Source organism: Buteo buteo, chromosome 12, assembly GCF_964188355.1.
Source record: "Buteo buteo chromosome 12, bButBut1.hap1.1, whole genome shotgun sequence".
Classification (NCBI taxonomy): Eukaryota; Metazoa; Chordata; class Aves; order Accipitriformes; family Accipitridae; genus Buteo; species Buteo buteo.
This window is the reverse complement of record NC_134182.1, coordinates 33862816-33883697: the sequence shown is the minus strand read 5'-3', so window position 1 is coordinate 33883697 and position 20882 is coordinate 33862816. Positions and strand designations below refer to the sequence as shown.

Sequence of the window (20882 nt, the reverse complement as noted above, 5' to 3'; positions counted from 1 at the left end):
TGACTTGTAAAAGGGTAAAATGAAATGCAGAAGACTAAAGTGGAAGCCATTCCCTCTGCTCTTAATTCAATATGCTGATGCTCCAGCTGTGTATCAGCTGGAACATTGTCTGTTCTTCCTGTTTCTTGCCTCAGACTCTCACATCTCTGGGAGAGAATGAGAATTTCTACTTTGCCTGAGAAGGCAGAAGAATTTCATCTTAAAAAAATAGCAAATCACACCCACATTTGTGCTGTTTTCACCTGCTTAAGGATTTAGAGGGAAAAAAAAAAATCCCAGCCAGCTACATCCCCTGTTCACAGAAAAATCCATAAAGCAATATTGCATCTCAGCTCTTTCCTGACTCCTGCAATCTCTCCTAGCTGCTTCCTAAAAGTGCTGTTAGTGCAAAAATAACCAAAGAAGTCTTAAGACTTACAGTAGCTTGTAGCATTGACATAACCTACAAGCTCGGATGAGTTGTATTTTATTAATATGTTGAGCTGGAGGCAGAGTCCACTCTTCTCTCAGAGATGCTGTTGATCAGTGTAAAGTGCCACTTTCCAACTGGGAGCTGTTATGAATAGTTTGTGTGTCACTGACAGCGGTTTCCCTGCCTACATAGACAAATGTCAAATAAAAATGTTACCAGTGACGTTACTAGCCATGAAAGGCACAGAGAGAAATCTTTCTTATGTACTTCTCTGGGTTATCGAACTTTTTTCAAATAAGGGCCTAAGGGCAGAAGCTGTGGAATTGGTTGAATATTTGGAATTATTCTTCTATATTTTTGAGAGCAGTATATTTTTTTTTCCATTTCATTTATAACTCTTCTTGATGTTAAACTGAAGTTAGAGTTCTCTGCATGACCACATCTTTCCAATCCAAAATAAGAAAAGCCGTATATACATACGTTCTGGAAAATCATAATTTATGTGATGATGCTCCTGCATTTTTCACGTGACTCCTGCAAGTAAGTTCCTGAGAGTTGATGTGTGTCTAAACTATTGAGGAAATTCTCATTTCAACTAAAGATGCAGCTGTGTCATGCAGGTGCAAAAATAGTTTTTTCATAAGCTATTATTGCTGTGTTAAAGAGGAATTAAGCTGCAAAATACCTATTAGGAGTTTAAAATTAATAGAATATAAGTTCTACCTTATGGAGCTATTTTACTTACCATAGTACAACCATGATTAAATGGGTTTCAAGTGTTTAAAAACCTAAACAAGTCTGAGCCAATTTTTACTTACTCAGATTTCCTTGCCTTCCCATATTGTTGTAACAATTCTGCATTGAGCACGTTTTCCTAGTACTCATTGCTCATTTATCTTAATTTCCAAAGTAAACAGGATTTTTGTCACATTTTTAGACAATTCATTTTGTGCTCAAAATGTGTTCATTCAGGAAGAATGCTCTGTATTTTTTCACATGAGATAGAATGGACATTTTACTTTAAGCAAGAATCTAAGCATTCAGTTGACAGAAGAATTGAAGCGACTGTGTTAAAAACGATAGTACCTTGTTTCTAAGCAAGTTTAGTGCGAGACCAATGCACCAACGAAGTCCTTGCCTGGAATCGCAGTGGGGTGGAAGCTACTAGCCAAATCTTACAACCCCAAAATACAGGTTAGTGCTGATGCAAAGCACCGTGAGATGTCTTTGCTACAGAATGAGCATTCATTCACCTGAAGTCCTAGGGTCTTGGGGACTTGTTCTCTGCATTCCTTCTTTCCATCCTTCCTGGGACCTTTCTTTACTTGGCTGTAAAGTTTTATTTTAAAAGGGAAAAGAAAACGTCAGTCATGAAATCAGATTATGTAGCAGTACCCCAATAAGTGTAGTCATCCAGCTGCACTGAGACAGTGGATTTCAGGCTGTAGTTATATTTTCTCTTGGGTTTTCAGGATCTGTGCGTGTTAGAGCTAAGCCACACTTGCAACTTGGAGCCTGTTTTGCCAAGCGGGTATCTAAATGCTGTCTCCAGCATCTTTCAACCCACCCGAAGCTGAGCGAGGGGATAGGTCTAAAAGGCCTGGTTTGCCCTCTACATTCACTGACACAGTGAAGAGAGAAAAATTTTCCACTGTGGATTTTCACAGCAGGGCCAGACAAACCCAGCCAGTGTGCTTCTCGTTTAGAATAGCTGCCCAGTGAATTCCCTGTATTTGTGTGTACAAGGCAGGAAACGTGAGGGCAGTTTTAAAGTGGAGGAAATGGATCTCTTACAGCAACTGATGATAGTGCTAATTGGGGACTGATTATCTGGATAAATGTTCCTGTCATCAACAGTACCCTGAAAAAGAAAGGGATAGCCTACTGTAATGTGTATCTTTATAACACTTTTTAGATTTAAATATACTTAATGGCACGGGTATTCAGGAGTGTACTGTAACATGTACTTTTTTTCATTTTCTGCCTGTGGTAGCTGATGATTTCAAATTGGGACTAGAAGTGTCATCCTTCTTGACAGCATGAACGTGATCCAAAATCTCTTATAGTACTAGTTCTTGATAGAAGCAGTGACTGGATCAGACTAAAGTATTCAATAGCTTGATGTTATAAGAACAAGAACCTGCTTTTTATGTGTCACTATAAAATACTAATTCTTCAGGATCTGTACAGGACTATTCATTTTGTCAGAGACAGTCTGTAGAAAGAGTCTGGTTTGAAAACTTCACTTACAGCTTTTGTCTGTCAGAGCAATACTTAGAAGTTTGTGCATTAATTAAAAGATGTTTTTCCTAAATTAACTGTTCAGCGATTGTATAGCAATGATTGGGTTTTGTCTTGTTTTTCTTGCGTTTGAGATGATGGTTACATGAAGATCTGATGGTCTTATGTGTAATTAACTCTTAGAGAAAAACCAGTGTTCTGAGGCGGAGCTTTCTCTAAATGGTCATAATTGTGGATGTGCTTTCAGAGTACTAGATTTTTGCAATTAACTGACTCTTCTAGCCTGAGACCTAAGTTCTTTTAGACAACTGTCATCTGTTCTTGCATGCATGTCACAGAATGATTCCCTAAAAGCTCTCTATTGATAGAAATCGCCTGGGTTATCCCACTCCTTAACAGCATATGGAGTCCTGCTGGTGTACTGAATAATGATTTAGCAGCTGGATGGAGGATTTGTTCCTCATCTTCTGTCCCTGGTCTTGAGAAAAGGACGTTCCTAGTAGCTGTGGGGAGAACGTGTACCTTCTCCTCCCCTGTTCTCATTTGAAAAACGATGGGTCATTTTTACATCTGTCAATGGTGTGGAGTGCCGCTGTAGATTCTGATGTTTGGTAACGACTCTGAAGATGGCTGCTCAGCTCTCGTGCCCAGAGCCAGGGACTCCACCAGCTGGTTCTCAGTTTGTGCTTCTCTGTGTCTAAGCTGCGGGTGTCCGCAATGTAACCTCTCTTACCCAACTCGCCTGTCCTCCGTTCGAGCTGCAGCTGGTTGCGTACCCGAGCGATCTGCTGGGTAGCCACGTCTGGCAGAAGGCCTAGGAAAGCAGAAAGGTCAAAGCTCTGCGCTGTGACAGAGGATGTGCCAGCCAGCAGAGCTCTTCTGACATTTGACTCTGTCTATTCACTGCCTGAGCCAAAGGGTAAGGATGGGACAGAACTGACGTCTGGTAAATGTGTTTACCAAAAAATCAGATTGTTTCATAACGGGCAGCGTTCCAACAAGTATTAGCACGATTTCTTTGCAAGGCCTTTGATTGAAGGCTTGATTTCTCTTGAACAGCCACTGATGGCTGCTATTATAGCAACAGATCAGTGCAAAGGACTCCAAGTACATTTTTAAAGGAGAAAAACTTTCTGAAGATTGTATATGGCCACATGTGCCGCTGGCTTTATGGATGAGTGCATAGACTAGGTGTAGAGAAAATCTAGTTTTCTGGATTCCAGCTGATGAAGTCCAGTTTTTTTCAACATGGCTCCAGCAGAACTTCATCTTTTCCTTAGAGATAATCCCTGTTGTTCACTGTAGACAGCACTATGATGCCTTGGGAGGGAGATGAGAGGCTTGTCCCAGTGCTGCACAAAATAGTTGATTTTTTTTTGCCCTCCCCCTCTTGTATTTGCTGCTTATTTGGGTCATTTCTCAAATAAGTACTCAACACAAAATGTAAAAGATACAAATTACCCTCATGCAGTATATCTGAAAGCAGACGAACTTATGGGAAAGACCTTGCAACTAGTTTAAAATAGAAAAAGTGTTTGTCTGTATAAGCTCTAAGTAGAGAAGCATTATTTCTGAAAATTTAGTCTCGTTTCATGATAACACAGCAAAAAAGTGTAGTTTCATCTTGTAATCTTGAAGACTTTGATGCATGTTCTCTGACCAGTTGAGCAAAGTCCTTTTCTGGCCAGATTTTTCCTCAAAAAAGTAAGTACATTTTATGTTTGTAAGAGATACCAAAAGTGATGTTGCTTGAAATATTTAAATGGCCTAAAAGTGTAAATCATATTTACATGAACAACTTGAAATTTAGGAACCTAAATGGTGTAGTCAGCGTAAGATTTCCCTCCCCTGCTGTGGCGAGACAACAGGGAAGAGGGAGAGCATTCAGTCTCCACACCCCTTTAATCCTCTGCTGAAAGTGAGATCATGACTTTTTTCTGCTGGGAAATAGACTGAGACCACAGGTTCATTCCATTTCACATAAATCACCAATTTATTATATAGTAACAATTTTTTTTTGTCTCTCTAACGGGAATTTGTCTTCAGGCAATGTCTTAGCACTGCAAAGTATCACATACCCTTACTAATATTTTATTTTCCCCTTAATTTGATGCAAACTTGATGTAGAAAAGTGCCGTCAGCAGCAAACATGCTTTCTTTCCTTTTTCAACTTCCTGTAGGAGTTCTTCATATTTTCTGCAGAGTTGGGAGAAAAATGCGAAGCCATAAGTGAGAAATTGGTACATCTGGAAGATCAATTGCAAACTTCCGCCTGCAGAGTTGATGAAGGAGTTATTCATATCCTTTTTGATATAGCTATAGATATGTATCAATCTGTGTAAGTACGTATGTGAAATACTCGCCTTTCAGATTCACATGGAGTGCTAGTTCTTAATGTAGATTAAGTACACTAAGAAGGGGAGAATTGATTGTCTTGCTGAAGTGGGCGTTTTTGTTGTAGCAAGTTTTCCTACAGCGCATTTTCACTGTCGTCTGATCCAGCTTTAATTGATTTAAACAGAAGTTAGTTCTTTGTAAATTGAGATTAGGCACTGAAAAGCCTTTATTCTCCTGTTAAAATCCTTTTGTTTGTAATGCTCATAGAAGTAAATACCTAGTGCACCAAAAGCTGCATGGATACAAGCATCCATGCACCTGCATTTCCCAATATGATTTAGCTAAATTAAAAGATACATCGTTGACTCAGGCTGTGTATATCGTCACATGTAGTTCGGGGTTTTTTCCTTTTAAAAAAATGGGCCGCAGATGCATCATGTGGCATCCTATGCAATTTAATCTGCCTCTAACACTCCAGTGTAAGTGACCAGATGAGATGATGTCTTACATCACCCTTATCTCTTTCTATGCTTCATCTGTCATTCGGTATCTGATTGAAGATTGCTTAACCTTTATGAGGCATTCACTGGGCCTACATCTGTGGACATTTTTCAAAATTTAAGAGCACAAAGTATTGTTTCATTTGTAACTTTCATAGAAAAACCTTACCATAAAAGAGATATTTGTTCTTCTAAGAAAGGGAAAAGAGAATAAAAAACAGTGAGGCTAAGGAAGGTGAGAGTACTTAGCTGGTTAGGTTTTAGTGGAGAAGAGGTGGCAGGCAAGGGGATAATGAAGAAAAATGAATAAATTCAGGTTGGAGAGATTAGCAGAGGAGCCCTTACAGACACCTGAAGGTGAGTTGAGGTGATGATGGTGCTGGGTGAGATTCAGTTCCTCCTGAGGCAGGCAGTGCTGCAGGAGAGGGTTTAGAGGAAGGATAATAAATGGAGTGTGTGGAAATACCACTGTGTTTTAGGTAAATGGGCATCTACTGCCAGCTTACTGCAAAGTTCCTATTCTAGAAACTTGGTTTCTTTAAAGAATGGTAAGCTTTAAGGGGGGGTGGGAGGGAAGATTCTGGGGCGGGTTGCATCAGAGGGAAGAAATCCAGTCACTAATTTGTTACTACTTCAAATCTTTCTTTCCTAAGCATTTCAATGTACAGAAAGATTATTTTCTTGTATTTACCACAGGCTAGTTTGCAATATTCTTTTCATTATATTTACAGCATGAGTGCTCGGTTGCAGTTGAGCTCCCTGATGCTGTTTGTAAGCATTCTTTTCAGAGCTATATGGATGTGCGTCTTGTGTGTGTGCAGAGCATCCAGTTCCTTCCTCCCTTACGTATATCTGCTCTCAAATGAGCTTTTCTCATTGACCCTAATAGAAGAAAACTGAGGGTTGGAGTTACAGGTTCTTTGCAGTGGACTTAAGTTCATATTCAAACAAAACAGTTCTGATCATAATTACAGTTTACTAGGTAAGGTGAAATAAGCCAAAAACCTGCTTTTTTGATTCCTGAAGAAAATACACTACAAGTATGTAAAATAGTAGTATTTGTATTTTCTACGGAGCATGCATTTTTATTTGTAGCTGTTGAAACTGCAAGAGTTAGTTGAAAAAATAAAATCTAATCATTGAAAGTTTGAGAAGAGTTGTAGATTAGTCTCGTTCTAAGCCACCATTGTCTGATATAGATCTGATTTCCTCTATCAGTGAAATTCAGCTCACGTTGTCTAAATACAGCAATGCACACTGTGTGATAACCTGGTCCTAGCTAGACCATCAGTCACAAAATAAGAAACCATGTTTAAAACATAGGGACATACAGAGAAGCAGTTCAGCAATTCAGCTACCCCTCATTAACATTCAGTTGCTATTTCAGAGGTAGTCCAGATCAATGTGCATAAAACGTTACCATCTGGTACATGTATAATCACTGTGCTATACTTCAAAAAAGGAATAAGAAAAATAGCTACCACAGTGCTACAGACCTGTAGATTGTTTTTTTTTAAATAAAAACTGCTCAGTGCCTATAAAATAAACTTTCACTCATTGGTAACTTGCCTATATTGCAGGAACTAGCAGTGAGATTGGTGCCAATAATTAGCCTCAGTAGAAGAATTTATGATCAGTCTATTGTTTGCACAGAAGTTTGGTTTTAAATAAAACAGTTTCTTATCCCAATATCCCAAATATTGGACAATTATGCAGTCTTCATTAAAAATCTGTAGATCTCTGAGAGGAGGAGCTTAAAGATCTGGAATTGTAATAAAAGCGGGATAAATCTTTCAAACTCCCCTCATCCTCCCCCAAATGGCCTTACACAAGTGTTACAAACTGTATTAGGTCAAAAATGTAACTAGGGGCTGCACAGATGTAAATTAGTCCTGTCTTGCGATATTAAAAGACTTTTAAAGACTCCACTGAGAAAAATAAATTCCTGATGCTCTCAAACCATTTGCCAATGTTTAGTGTGTGTCATAGCTTTGATTAATAATTAAGTTTGTATTAGAAGAAAAACCCCAGATGTCATTGTTTTTCATTCTACGTTTTGATGGCATAGCACACTTAAATGCTGCTTGTTGTAATTGTCAGCCCGACCTGAAAAAAGGAGAAATCCAATGATATTTCTTGGTCCTGAGTAGAGGCACAGACCCACCTGGGATTCTCATTTATTATTGAAGCCTTTCACAGAAAATACTAAACTGTACTTTTGTATAAAATGCATCAAACAATAGGGGGAGGGGAAGAGCTCCTCTGTAGCACTATGACATATTTGCAAAATTCTAGGTAGTATAACCAAATAAACCCACAAAACATTAAATTATGGTTAATCATTGGCAAGTGTATGAAAACAGTCCACATCATTAATTGGGGAAACCAAAGGATGAGAGGTGACTCATTCTGGCGTCTGCAGAGCTGATGAGAGGTGTTACTTTCCTGACAGTAAAGGCCTGGAATTCCTAGTAAAATTAAGTGGAGCCTATATTGCAATTTCACAGTAATTTTTATTTTTAATTAGCATTTACATTTTGATAGACAAGTTGAATGCATCTAATAGTTCCTCCTGGTGAAAACGCTTTTGTTGGAAGAAAACCTGGCTGGACTATTATTATAAAAGCAATCTCCGTTCCTTGCCCTAAAATGGGCATTTTAAACAGTTATTTTGGAAATAAAATCTTGTGTCTAAACATTCATTAGGCATTGCAGGTCACTTTGCTAACCCTTCACCTTTATCATATGGCAGGCTCTCATACAAGATTTGCTTTATACCAGTATAGGTTTTCAATAGAATCAGGAGTGTAGAATTTAGCCCCAACTGTACCTCAGTGAGGAATCTCACCATGGGTGAATGTGTAAGAAACTTCTGGGATCCCACAAGAGAGAGAGGTGGCAATGGTGATTTGATTTGGGGTGATAGGGGGTTGAGCCCTTCCCAGAACATGGTTCCACTTACATTGTTCGTGCTGTGATTGAGGGAGGTGAGTGTATTTCCACCCACGTGCTGCAGGTTCTTTGCCTTCCATTTTCTGCTGGAACAAGTGATTTGGAGACAGCTGCTATCCAGGCCACTGAAGTAATCCATTTTTCAAAATGTTGCAGTCATTCTATTGGGTTTTTTTGGGTTTTGGGCGGAGTATTTTGGTTTTTACATGGGAGGGGTATTATGTTAGTTTGTAGAAACGCATTCATGGATGTGAAGGAGGGAGACAGTAATGGAGGGGGGAAATGGGAAATTTCTAACCTGGTTTCAGTACCGCAAGCACCCCTGTATTTTGTAAGGAGAAGCGATGGTCTTCCAAAGGCCATTTTGCTCTGTGAGACCACACAGGCCTCATATAGGAGCAGTAGGGACTTGCTCAGTGTCTTTCCTTCAATCCCAAAAGTGCACTTCTAAAAGGCCAAAAGCTAGGTCATTCCAAATAAACATGGAATTGTCTTGCCTCTTCACCGGTCCTTTGGTACATAGCACACACAGTGACAGAATCGTTTAGTTGGTTCAACCCCTTGCTCAAGCAGGGGCACCTAGAGCAGGTTGTCCAGGATCATGTCCAGGCAGGCTTTGAATATCTCCAAGGATGGAGACTCCACAATGTCTCTGTGCAACATGTTCCAGTGTTTGACCATCCTCACAGAAAAAGAAAAAGTTTTCTTCTGTTTAGATTCAATTTCCTATTATTTTGGAATTTTTGCCTGTTGCTTCTTGTTCTGTCAGTGGACACTAGTGAGAAGAGTCTGGCTCCTTCTTCATTCCTACCCTTCAGGTATTTAGACACATTGGTAAGATCCCTTGAGCCTTCTCTTCTCCAGGTTGAACAGTCCTAGTTCTCTCAGCATCTCCTCATATGATGGATGCTCCAGTCCATTAAACCAGCCCTGTGCTGGACTCGCTCCAGTAAGTTCATATCTATCTTGTACTGGGCAACCCAGAACTGGACCCTACGCTCCAGATGGGACCTCACCAGTGCTGAGTAGAGTGGAAGGGTCAGCTCCCTTCACTTACTGGCAGTGCTTTTCTTAATCCAGCCCAGGAAGCCGTTGGCCACCTTTGCCACAAGATGCATTGCCGGCTCATGTTCAGCTTGCTGTCCACCATGATCTCTTCTCTGCAGAACTGCCTTCTAGCCGGCTGGCCCCCCGTGTGTACTGGTACCTGGGGTTAGGAGATGTGCAGTGACATGGTGGAACATCTAGCTGAGCTTCTGTCTCCAGCCACTGTAATGTTCAGCTGTTAGAAACAAGCAGAATAGTTAACCAGGTTAAAAAAAACTCTCTTTCTGATTATTTCTGTTCTTCAAGGCTTAATTTCTTCTTCAGATGTCCAAAAGTGCTGTTATTCTCCAAAATCCCATAAGCCCTTACCTCAGCTCTGCAGTAGTCCTTGACTGTCCTTCCAAGGCCTTTTGTCTTACTGTATACTCTTAGTTTCTAACCTTTCCTATAGGAAGGCAACTGGTTTATAATATCTACCTTTTGTCTCTTTTCCTTAAACATTTGTGCTGAGAGAACAGAAGATACACTGATGGGTCCATTTTTTCCAAAAATGAGGTAAGCCTACAGTAGTTAGATCTGCTTTTTATCTGCTTGTAGATCAGGGACTTGCGATGCTCAAGTTTTTTAAAGAGAGGAAGTCAAATAGGTGAAACGCTTCAACCAAGACAACATTAGAGTTGCAGCATTGTTGCAGAATATGGATTGTGTTTATGTGAAGTTGTTCCCAAGTACTTTAATTTACTGCTTATGAGACAGTGGAGAGATTTTGCCAGTTTTTCACAGGAAGACAGCAGGACCAGAAAATGTTCCTAGTTGAAACTTGTTTTGGCTCCTGCCTTTGATACTGGCTCAGTGTTTGCAGCACTGGATAGAGAATTTAAGCATGAAGGACACATTTGCCTGTGGACCCATGCAAAACTAAGTTATTGTATTTTTAAAAAGGGTGAAGCTGTTTATCAGGACATAACTTCTGTATATGGATAGAGAGTCCATGCTCAGCCTTATACCATATATTTTGCCTAGTCATAAAGGCTTGTTTGACAGTTACTGGTCTATAGCTGGTTGTGGTATTATTTATGAGGTTATTGAAACTCAATGTAGGTAGACTGCCATTATCTTTCTTGTTGCTCCGTCTTTCTGTTGGTTAAGAGTTTCTTTCCCTGTCTCTTTCAATTTCCTCCATCCTTCAAGATTTCTGATCCACTGGCAGCGAAACATTTCAATTTTGCTTTTTCCCTCTACCTGAAAAGAATTTTGTAATCGCTTAGGGTATTACAAATAACAGCATGTAGTCAGAGACTGTGCATCAGAAGTAATTAAATTTTAGAAGCTTCATGGTGTTCATAAACTGAAGAATTTTTCTTTTACCAGTTAGGTTTTCCGCAGAGCATCGTAATTAAATTGCAGAGTGGTGGACAGTCCAGGACTGTTTATAAGATGATAATAATGTTTCTTACTTCAGAGAGGATGCAAAACATAATTAATTTGTCCTAGTACAGTGCTTTGAGATCCTAGGATAGGAGAAGTTTTGTGTGTACTGCTATTACTTGTAACCAGAGACAGAATCCCTTTAGATTAATAGAGCTGTCCAGACATTAGAAGCATACATGAATACTCTGGTGAACATATTAAAACGTCATAGTAAATGTATGTAAATACACAAAGATGAAATTTTGAGGAACTAATAACAGCATAAAAAGCAGCCAAAAGGCTTTTCAAAGGCATAACTGTGGCTGCCTGAAATAGTGGTGATTTGTATAGCTTTCCCATGGTCCTCTCTAGTCACAATTTTTCAAAAGTAGCAGCTCACTTTTTACAGTCACATAACCTGAGGATGTCTTTGTTCCTTGACATTGCATTGACATTGGGGTTGAGTAAAACAACATTTCATAATGGATGAGCTCCATAAAGAATAAAGCCTGTCCTTGTGTGTTATCCTTCCTCTGCGCTGTATTTTCGAAATTGAGTTGTTTCAGTGTCAGCCTGTTTCATTTCCCTTGAAGTGAGTTTCTGGCTCTCAGGCATCATTTGATGACTGACTTACTGCTAGAGATGAACTTATTTCTCTCTCCCTTGACCCTTTTGGGGTCCTTGCCCTCCAGCCATACCTATAGAGGAGGCCTCAGTGGGGATGGGGTGGGCTCTAGGGCTTGGTCACATAGACTTGGTCATTGGTTTACAGCTTCAGCAGGCTCTGGCTTGTCTTGTGCTTGCTTTCCTCTCTATGTAGCGCAAGCTGTGGAAGAAAAGATAAGGTTGGGTGTCTCATTGAGCTGCACCTAGTCTTTGCACTTGATGCAACAACAGATAGCCTCACTGCCATCAGATTATCAGGAGAAAGGCCAATGTATTGATAGTATAAACTGTACTTATTCCTGGGAGGGACTAGTCATCAGAACAAAAAGCTGTACTGCTTAGGATGCCCAGCTCCTTAAAAACCTGTGCACATCTCAGCGGCAGTTGCTGCTATCTCCAGGCATGTCCTACCTCCCTCCACCTGCCTGTCTGTTCGCTGCTGCACCCCTCATGTTCTTGTTGCCCCCGCCTGACACCTTCCCTCTGTCTGTGTGGAGCTGGGAAGTGGAAGGTCTGTCTCTTAAGAGACTGACCTGTTAGCCATCATTTTCTTCCTCAGTGCCTTGGAGGAAATCTGAACTAGATAATGGCAAATAAAAGGTGGAAAACTCTCCTTTCTCAACCAAATGAAGTATTTTTACTGAATTAGCAGATGCTTTTCAGGTGGCCTTTTTCCTTTTAATGCGTAACAGCACAACCTTGCTACTGCTAATCTCTTTGCTTTTCAACGTATTCAAAGCATTTGCTGTGGAGCCGGGTACAGCTTTATGTTTGTGTTTTCTGCACTATAATTATACTGAGAATTCAGCTAAGATTAAAGCCTTCTGGAGGTAAGTAGAGCAGAAACACTTTCTCTACTGTAAGTTAATTTTGCTACTTACCTGGATTCCCACCCTGCCTTGCACAGCACTCGTTCCTGAGCTTGCTAATGGCGCACAAGCTGTGGTCACTTGGCTTATGTCTGACTGCTCCTGCTGCCCTCACCTGGGGTCTGATCTACCTGGGTCTGTGTCTCTGGCTTAAAAATCCACCCTCCATCCAGCCGGGAACTCATAGCGAGTGCTGCTGCCTCCATGGTACAATTTCTTCATCTCCTTTCCTCCCATGAGAACAGTATCCAAGCAGTACTGCCCATCCCCTCCCTTTTTGAAAGTGCTAAATAATGCTACTTGAGAACTTCAGTTTGCCTGGAATTTTTTTTTTTTAAAGCAAGTGTGAGAAATGTATTAATATTTAATCCAAACAATTTGGAAGAACTTGAAGCTACAATTAAATAGCCATGGCCATCTGTTGTGAGCAGCAGAACAAGAATTTATTTAATAACTTGGAAAGAGAAAAGGGACTGCCAATCACCTATAGATTTATTCCTTAATAAAGCTTGCACAGTCTCTGCAGAGGGAGATCCAGGTGGTGAAGGAGACACTCCAGACCGTGCTGGTGCAACTTCAGCCAGCCGGGGAGGCAGGAGAAGAAAAGGCTGGAGACTTCCTCTGTGACAGCTGGTGTCCCGGAAAACAAGACTTGAAGGAATAATGAGCAGAAAGAGCTGGTAGGACGACATTAATTCACTAAGGGCTGCTTTTAGTAACTGAATACTGTTTTACCAAGCCTCAGGGATCTCTTCTCCCCCTGCATAACTAATAACTAAATCAATTATGGAGAACCAGAGCCTGGAGGTCTATCATCAGAAGTATTCTACACAGCCTCACATGTTTTGGCACAGATTGGGAAACAGCTTTCAGAGCAGAGCAGCCCCTGTAAGTGTGTAGATTACAAATTGATACATTTCAAGTGAGTCCGCAAAGTTGCCTTTAATGTCAGTGAAATGTTCTCCTTGAAGACTGGTAAACAGTATCTGTCTTCTTTACTCCTGGATTTTATTTTTTCCCCCCTGATTTAAAAATGTAGCGTTAAAGCTGGAACATCTAATATTTCTTGAAAAATAGCTGTAAGAGTAATAAGAACTCTTTTTTTTTTCCTCTGACTTTAACAGCTTTCCTACACTGAATGTATTTTCACATTCCTGCCAATAATTAAATCAATAGGATGAAATTCAAGCTAACCAAGCTCTTTCAACTGAAATTTGGACCTCATTTACTCTGTATTGAGTACAGTGGAGGTAACTAACAGCAGCCCCTATAGCAGTAGTTTAACTCGCTTCATTTAGGTATTAATATAAACTTGCTTTAGTATTACAGGGGTTGTAAAGCACAAAAAAATTTACTGTTGGTGATTTGTGTTCCTTATATTTAAATATTGTATGAACAATAAGTCATTTAAGTCTCCTTGTAAAGTTTATTACTACTATTACATTACTTTGATCTTCCTTATAAACTTCAGAAGGAATACAGGTTTCTTTGCAATAGACACGTATGTGTATATACACATACTTAAACATGTCTTTTTATAGGAAATAAAAGCAATGCTTAACTGAAGCCAACTAATATAAATGACCTATATTTAGATCATTGTTCAAAACAGTTAATGCCTTTAGGAATTCATTTTGTACTCTTACTTGGATACCACTATATTGCTGATGTCACAAAAAATTGTGCTTCTGCGATTTGTTGCAGAGGGAGAATTTGAAAAAAAATTTGATTTTTTCTTTTTAAAGCCAGTAGATAAAGAAAATGTCTTGCAACTTGGTACTGTACTTTTTTATACTATTTTTCTGACATTTTTAGAATTACTTTTTTCTGCTACTTCAATTACTCATTTTATAGCCACATGGTGAAAGTTTTTGCAAATTTTGAAGGTCATTGGACTACTAGCCCACTAAGATTGCGTTCATTTTCTTTGCGTGTTTTAATACTTCTTTAAATACTTCTACCTCAATGTTAAGTCCACGAGGAGGGAGAAAAAAAAGTGCCAGGCAGCTGAGACATGGAACAGGATTATAATTGCATCCAGGAGTATACAGTTGACAAACCAGGGGAGCAGAGCTCAGGTGGTTTCTGTAGTCATCAGATCCTCAGGGTGGAATTACAACCCTGTAATTCTGAACATGATTGACTCTTCTTCATTGTGCAATACACGGGCCATATTGCAGTAAAGACTCTTGGATCTTCACCTTGCATGACCTCTGCTACTCTGTTCCCATCCCCAGTCTCCAATGGAGATCCCTTGCTGCTCTGTTTGACAAGTTTCTTTCTCCAAGCTTTTCTGGACCATCCCTGTTCAATACCTACCTCCCCATAGTAGCCCTGGCACTTTCTGAAACTCCTCCGGACAGCTGAGCAAGGCATTTGTCTGTGGCCCGACGAGCACGGAAGGCAGCCTGCAGCACCCTGACGTTCCCCCCACGCACAGGACTTGCTCCCCTGGGAAACCCCCACTGGGCACACACAGCCTGGCTGCCAGAAAGCAGAAAACTCACGGAAACACACGTGAGGTCAGGTAAACAGCAGAGAAAGCACACTGACAAGGTAGATCTCTTCCAGCTGTTTCCTCGAGACCTGTAAAAGCTCCTTGTGAGTTAACACACCACTGAGGTTCCAGGAATGAGCATTTATAGAGGATGAGGAGGACAATCCCAGAGATGATGGCCAGTACGCTAAGGTTGCATGACCCCTTTCTCCCACACACTGAGGGGTGGGTGGAATTTTATCCTTTGAATAAATAGTCCCTGCAATGTAAATAGTTGGTGAGCCCTATAAGTGCTTTAGAGCCAGGATCAGCCGCAGCTGAAGCATGAAACCTGCCACTGTGCAGCAGCAAGGGCTTAACAACAGGGATGGTAACTGACCATTGCAGGGACAGGCAACCAGCACCCTCATTCTCACTAGCAAGAGGGTTCTTGAAGATGTTCCCATTCAATTAAAAAACCTGTGCGGCTTTTGCATTTCACAGCTTCAGAACCCTGCTGCATTTTAATAAAAAATCAGCTTATGCAACCACTATAATAAAGACACTGAACTCCTGAGGAGTAGGGAAACTGAATCAGTCATCATTCATGTCATATTTGTATCTGTTAACATTTATTCTATACATAATGTGGACTACTACTACTTTAATTTATTATTCCATTAACTTCACTGTTTGTTGTGGGAAGTTAGAGCCAGTAATCATTCCTTTTCTCAGACATGCTGAATAACAAATATACTAAAAAAAAAAAAGGTATACTATGCAATGTATCAGCTGCCTTTTATCTGTGGATAGAAAACTTTCAAATAAAGAAAAGTATGTCTGTTTGCATTCTGTGCAGTGTACAAGATTTTAAAAATTTCATCCTGGGGCAGGGGGTGGATGGGGAGGGAAGGAAAGGAGAAAGCAGGTGTGTGACTATTACTTTGTTGTGATTCCTCTGCTTGGGAAATTCTGTGATGCCTTCTGGAAACAGTCTAAAGATGCATTCAAGATTAATGTCTCACAGCAAACTGTAGCTATTTTCAGAGTGAAAGGGAGAGAAACACCATGCAGTGAGCTATTCAGACAAGTAAAACCTGTGCTTGAGTCCTGGCTTGACTCAGCCAGTCTTGCTGTGGAACCAAATCCTTCCTCCCTGCCCTCCCTCAGTTCCTCACCCATGGAGAAGGATGGAGGGATGGGAAGTATGACTGTACCCTGGCTACAGCAATATCTGAGGTCAAAGTCATGCTCTCGCACACCCTCACTACCATGATAAGAGGTAGGAGAAGGGCCTGTGGTGTCCCAAGGACCAGTTTCACACATGCTTGCTAGGACTCTGTCACCTCCAGGTGGACTGGTCTCCCACCACCTGCAAACATTAATCTCACCAGAAATAAGCCCCTTTCCTGCCTGGGACATGTGCTCTCCCTAAGACCCCAGCCCTCAAAGGTTTGAAGAGTACATAGAGAGGCGTACAGGCTGTGTGTGCAGAAACCTCTGCCACAGCAATGGAATTGTAGAATCATTTAGGTTGGAAAAGACCTTTAAGATCATCAAGTCCAACTGTTAACCTAACCCTACCAAGTCCACCACTAAACCACATTCTTAAGCACCACATGTACACGTCTTTTAAATACCTCCAGGGATGGTGACTCAACCTCTTCCCTGGGCAGCCCGTTCCAATGCTCAATAACCCTTTTGGCGAAGAAATTTTTCCTAATCTCTAACCTAAACCTCCCTTGCTGCAACTTGAGGCCATTTCCTCTCATCTTATCTCCAGCCACCTGACAGAAGAGACCAGCACCCACCTCACTACAACCCCCCTTCAGGTAGTTGTAGAGAGCAATAAGGTCTCCCCTCAACCTCCTTTTCTCCAGACTAAACAAACAACTCCAGTTCCCTCAGCCGCTCCTCATAAGACTTGTGCTCTAGACCCTTCACCACCTTCATTGGTCTTCCAAAGCACATGCAATGGACTACACAAGGAAAGCTGCAAAATGAGGCAGCAGCTCTCCTTGAGCAGTCCATTGCATGTGCCTTGGAGGAGTAGTTGGTTGTGTTTAACGCACACATCTCCCCCAGTGTATAGCTGTATTCTTGAGGGACTAAAGAAGAAAGCGAGGAGGGGACAGCACCCCAAAGGGTGTTTAGCTCCAGTCTAATATTTCTTTTTGCAATCAATTAGCTAATCCATTCTTTCTAAAGCATGACAGCTCAGGTTTTTGCTTTTGCTATCATTACTTGTTAAATCAAGATAAGCACATCTTTTCTAGAGCACTGGAGAAGGCAGTTCAATAATGGGTCCCAGATAGGCAGTAGTGCTGGAGGGAGCTCCAGGGTGAGATTAGAATAATCCTCATGTATCCTCTTAGTTTGCTATCCTATTAAAAATGAGACTGGGACCAAGAGATTTTTTTAGTCTCAGAGATTAACATGCTACAAAGAAGCTCTAAAATATTATGCACATGTGGATATTTTTCTGCACTGTTGAAGAAGATAATACAAGCTTCTACAGAGATATTAAAAAAAAGAAAAAGAAAAAAGGGCCTGTGAATATAGGAGATTCTTTCTGAACCTGAAAAGCAGCCAAGCCAGCAGCCACAGTAAAGCATTTCTCTCAAATTCCTAATGAAGGCTTGAATATGAGGCCTGGGAAAAGAACATCTGGGGTTGAGTGACTAAGGAAATATCCAAGTTCTTCACATGCGTGGCATTCAGCCGCTCTCTCCTTTTCTTGTCTGGAAGAGCAGTGTCTTAGGGAAGGGGGTGTCAGAGCATTGTCAAAGACACACACAAAGTCAATACATCACTAGGCTATTTGTTCTTATAATCGCCTGGAAAGTTGAACAAATAGTTTATAATAATAAGCAGCCGTACAGGAATACTAAGTGGAGAAAGAGGGAGAATATTAAAATAAGCAGAGCCACAGCTAGGAGACACATGATAGATCTCACTGGAGAAATGGAAAATTAAGAGACCTTTCCACATTGACAATCCAATTTACAAGGGGAAGAAAACAACCTCAACTTTATTACTTTTCTGGCAACGAGACTATGAAACACCAAAGGAAGCCCCTCTGGGTTTACTTGCCAAGTAGGCTCAAGATTTTAAGTGTATGAGCTCAATCCCAAAACCTAGAGCTTTGTGCCCGCTCTCAGGCTTCCCTGTAGGAGCAGCCCCAGTGCAAGACTCGGAAGCAGCAGCCTGGAGCCAGGCACAGCTTTGCAGGTAGGAAGTCCGCCGGGACTCTGCTGGGAGTCCATCTCACAGGGATTGAGTTAGAAATACCAGGGCCAACCTGTTCCACTCCTTCGGGGCTGAGCTGGTGATAGGGACGCAGCCATCTTACTATTTCTGTGCTCTTTCAGAAACGTAAAAATTTTCTTTTCCTGTTATTTTTGCTTTAATTATTATTTTCAGAAAGTTCCTCATGCATCCCCCATGACTTGAAATTTAAAAAGGACCAGGATTTTTTAATTTCTCCTGGCGCAAATACAGTAAGGTCAAGCAATGAGAACTATTTGTTCTTAGCTATTGCGTGATGAGTTTGGATCACAGTTTATGCCTTTACTTTCAATAACATGAGCTCTGCTGTCCCCACAAAGTAAAGGCGGACAAGGTTTCAGGAAAAGAGGTGCAAGAACAGTTGGAGATTAGGAAAAACTAACTTCCTTACAACAGAAGACCAGCAAAGCTCAGGACAAATAACTTTGCCAACTAAAGACCAAGACATTTTGGTAACTGCTCACGCCCTTTAGTATTTACATGGGGGAAGATTTCCAATGCCTGCTGGTTGTTTCATCTAGCAGAACCCTCCACAACAAAAAAAACCCCAAACAACCAAACAAACAACCAAAGACTTTCTAGCAAGGAGAGTAATTGACCAGTGGAGCAAGAAACTGTCTCTCAAAGTTAAAGCAAGCTTGAGATTTTTTTTGTCAGAAATTATAAAGAAAGCCCTCCTGCATCCCAGATGTAATGCACTTGATTCAAAAAACACCACAATGCAGGTTTGTATAGCCTGCATGACACACATGGCACTGAGAAATAGTCACAGTGCTTTACCTTAAATATAGGAATTTTCCTTAATGGCTTAAAAAAAAAAAAGGCACAGAAAGAAGAAATTCTTTGATAAACTGTTGTTTAGCTGCAGAGGTGGAGTTGGAGGACAGGGCAGCTGGGTGTCTGCAAGCTGGAAAAGCCTATTTACCTACTCTCTGATCTTGACCTTAGCTCAAAAGGGCAAGTGAAACCAAACGTTAAGGAAGGGCTTATTGTAAATCTTTCCTGGGATGGCAAGACTGAAGCTATTACAAAATTGTAACAGGAGCCTAGGGTTTCGAGCCAAATTTCTTCCTGCCAGGGGCGGGCAGGTTAAATGGGGTTGGGGGCACGTTTCACAGTTCAGCACCAGGCAGGACGGGGCAATGCCGGCACCGGACTTGGTGGCCGAGGGGCTCACGCTGCGCTCCAGCTTAAGAGGTAGCACAGCCGTTTGCAGCGCTGCACGACATCCTCTGCAAAAGAAGAAAACCCAAAGAAACCCAACCAGCACTGTAGCCATCAGGCACTGCTTGTCTTAGCTCATGGTGCTGGCATTTGATCAACCTATTGCCACTTGTCATTAAATGAGAAGGAGAAGGTGAAAAGAGCACCCTGCCTCTCACAGCCATACGTGATTTGTCATTGCTAATTTCCTATAATGAGCTGTAGCAAGTGAAGCCAGTCTCTCTCCATTAATCCTGACGGGAAACATTTCTTCTTTGTCTTCCCATCAAGTGCCCCAAATTCTTTGAGTGAATACGTGCTACAGCTGTACCAACCCCCCAACTCTCCTTGAAACTTCTCCCTAGCATCATGAACAGAAGGCAGCAGCACACAGCAGCTCTCCCAGCACAGTAATACTCCCTGGTTATGACATGGGAACAGTAAGGCATCACCATCTTTTATTTCCTTCTTTCTACTGTGTGTAGTTTTTATTATCCTGAATTGGAAATAAATTGATTGGGTCTACTTGAATGTCAATGCTTAATAATCTTATCAAAATAAAAGATCTGTAGTGGGAAAAAAAAAAATGAAGCAGCAATGTTGTCTCCTGAAAGATAAATAAATCACCAGGCCTGGTTAATGTCTCTCTTTCTGCAGCCTTAGTTCTAAGACTTCAGAAAGTTCTTCCCAGAAGGTATATTGAGGCCAGAGGGACAATCATTCGGGGATTTCTTTATTCACTTTCCCTATAAATTGGTAACAGAGCCTGCTTATCTTTCAGAAAAGATACAGGTAAGCTTCAGCTTTTGCCTCAAACTGTTAATTGTTACTGGACCATTTATTATGGGAGGTGGCATTTAGCCCTAGCAGTTGAATCGATAGGAGAAAATAATCCCAACTCCTGTGTACAGACAGTCCTCTACAGCGATCTAAGCAAAGTGGCTGATGTCTCATGCTCAGGAGCTCCCGGGGTGCTTATCCTTCCCTCCTGTCAGTCCACTCCTGGGTAAAGGCTCAGGCAGACACGTGTTCCACATTCATCCCTTTAACATATGGCTCACGTGTGTCCTAAACTGTGCACAGATTTAAAAGAAAGGAGCAAACTTCAAACTGGAATTCAAGGATTTCCCCCCCACCACCACCCTGCCCTGCTGCTAATCATCTTGTCATTTCAGGTCTCCTCTTTGATCTCCCTGCACAGCACCCTGCCTCTGCCATGGGCTGGCACCTCAGCTCCGAGACACGGGTGGTTGTGGCAGTCCTCACCCCTGCACCGGCACACACACACGCTTCCTCGCACACACGCTTGGTCCAAGGGAATAAATGGGGCCCCGATGCTTCACCCTGACTCCTTTGGGTCAAAGCCTGCCAAGAGGCTGATGCTTAGGGGAGGCAGGCAAGATCGTCAGGGATGAAGGATCCCCAGCGGTCAGCCCGGAGAAAGCTGCTTTCAGCCGTCTCGCACGCATCTGCCTCGTCAG

At 41.4% G+C, this 20882-nt stretch overlaps 1 protein-coding gene across 2 annotated transcripts in view; it reads left to right on the top strand.

Moving 5' to 3' along the window:
* DISC1 (DISC1 scaffold protein) overlaps positions 1 to 19974 on the top strand; it is a 212524-nt gene extending 192550 nt beyond the window's left edge. The window contains exons 13-15 of one of the 2 annotated variants that reach the window (XM_075043282.1): positions 4834 to 4944; positions 12943 to 13114; positions 19693 to 19974. In XM_075043282.1, coding sequence (XP_074899383.1) covers positions 4834 to 4944; positions 12943 to 13098 — 267 coding nt within the window. In that variant the 3' untranslated portion in view covers positions 13099 to 13114; positions 19693 to 19974. Of the gene's footprint in view, positions 1 to 4833; positions 4945 to 12942; positions 15760 to 19692 lie in introns of those variants that run through there. The other variant, XM_075043284.1, reaches the window with a different exon arrangement.
* The last annotated feature ends 908 nt before the right edge of the window (positions 19975 to 20882 follow it).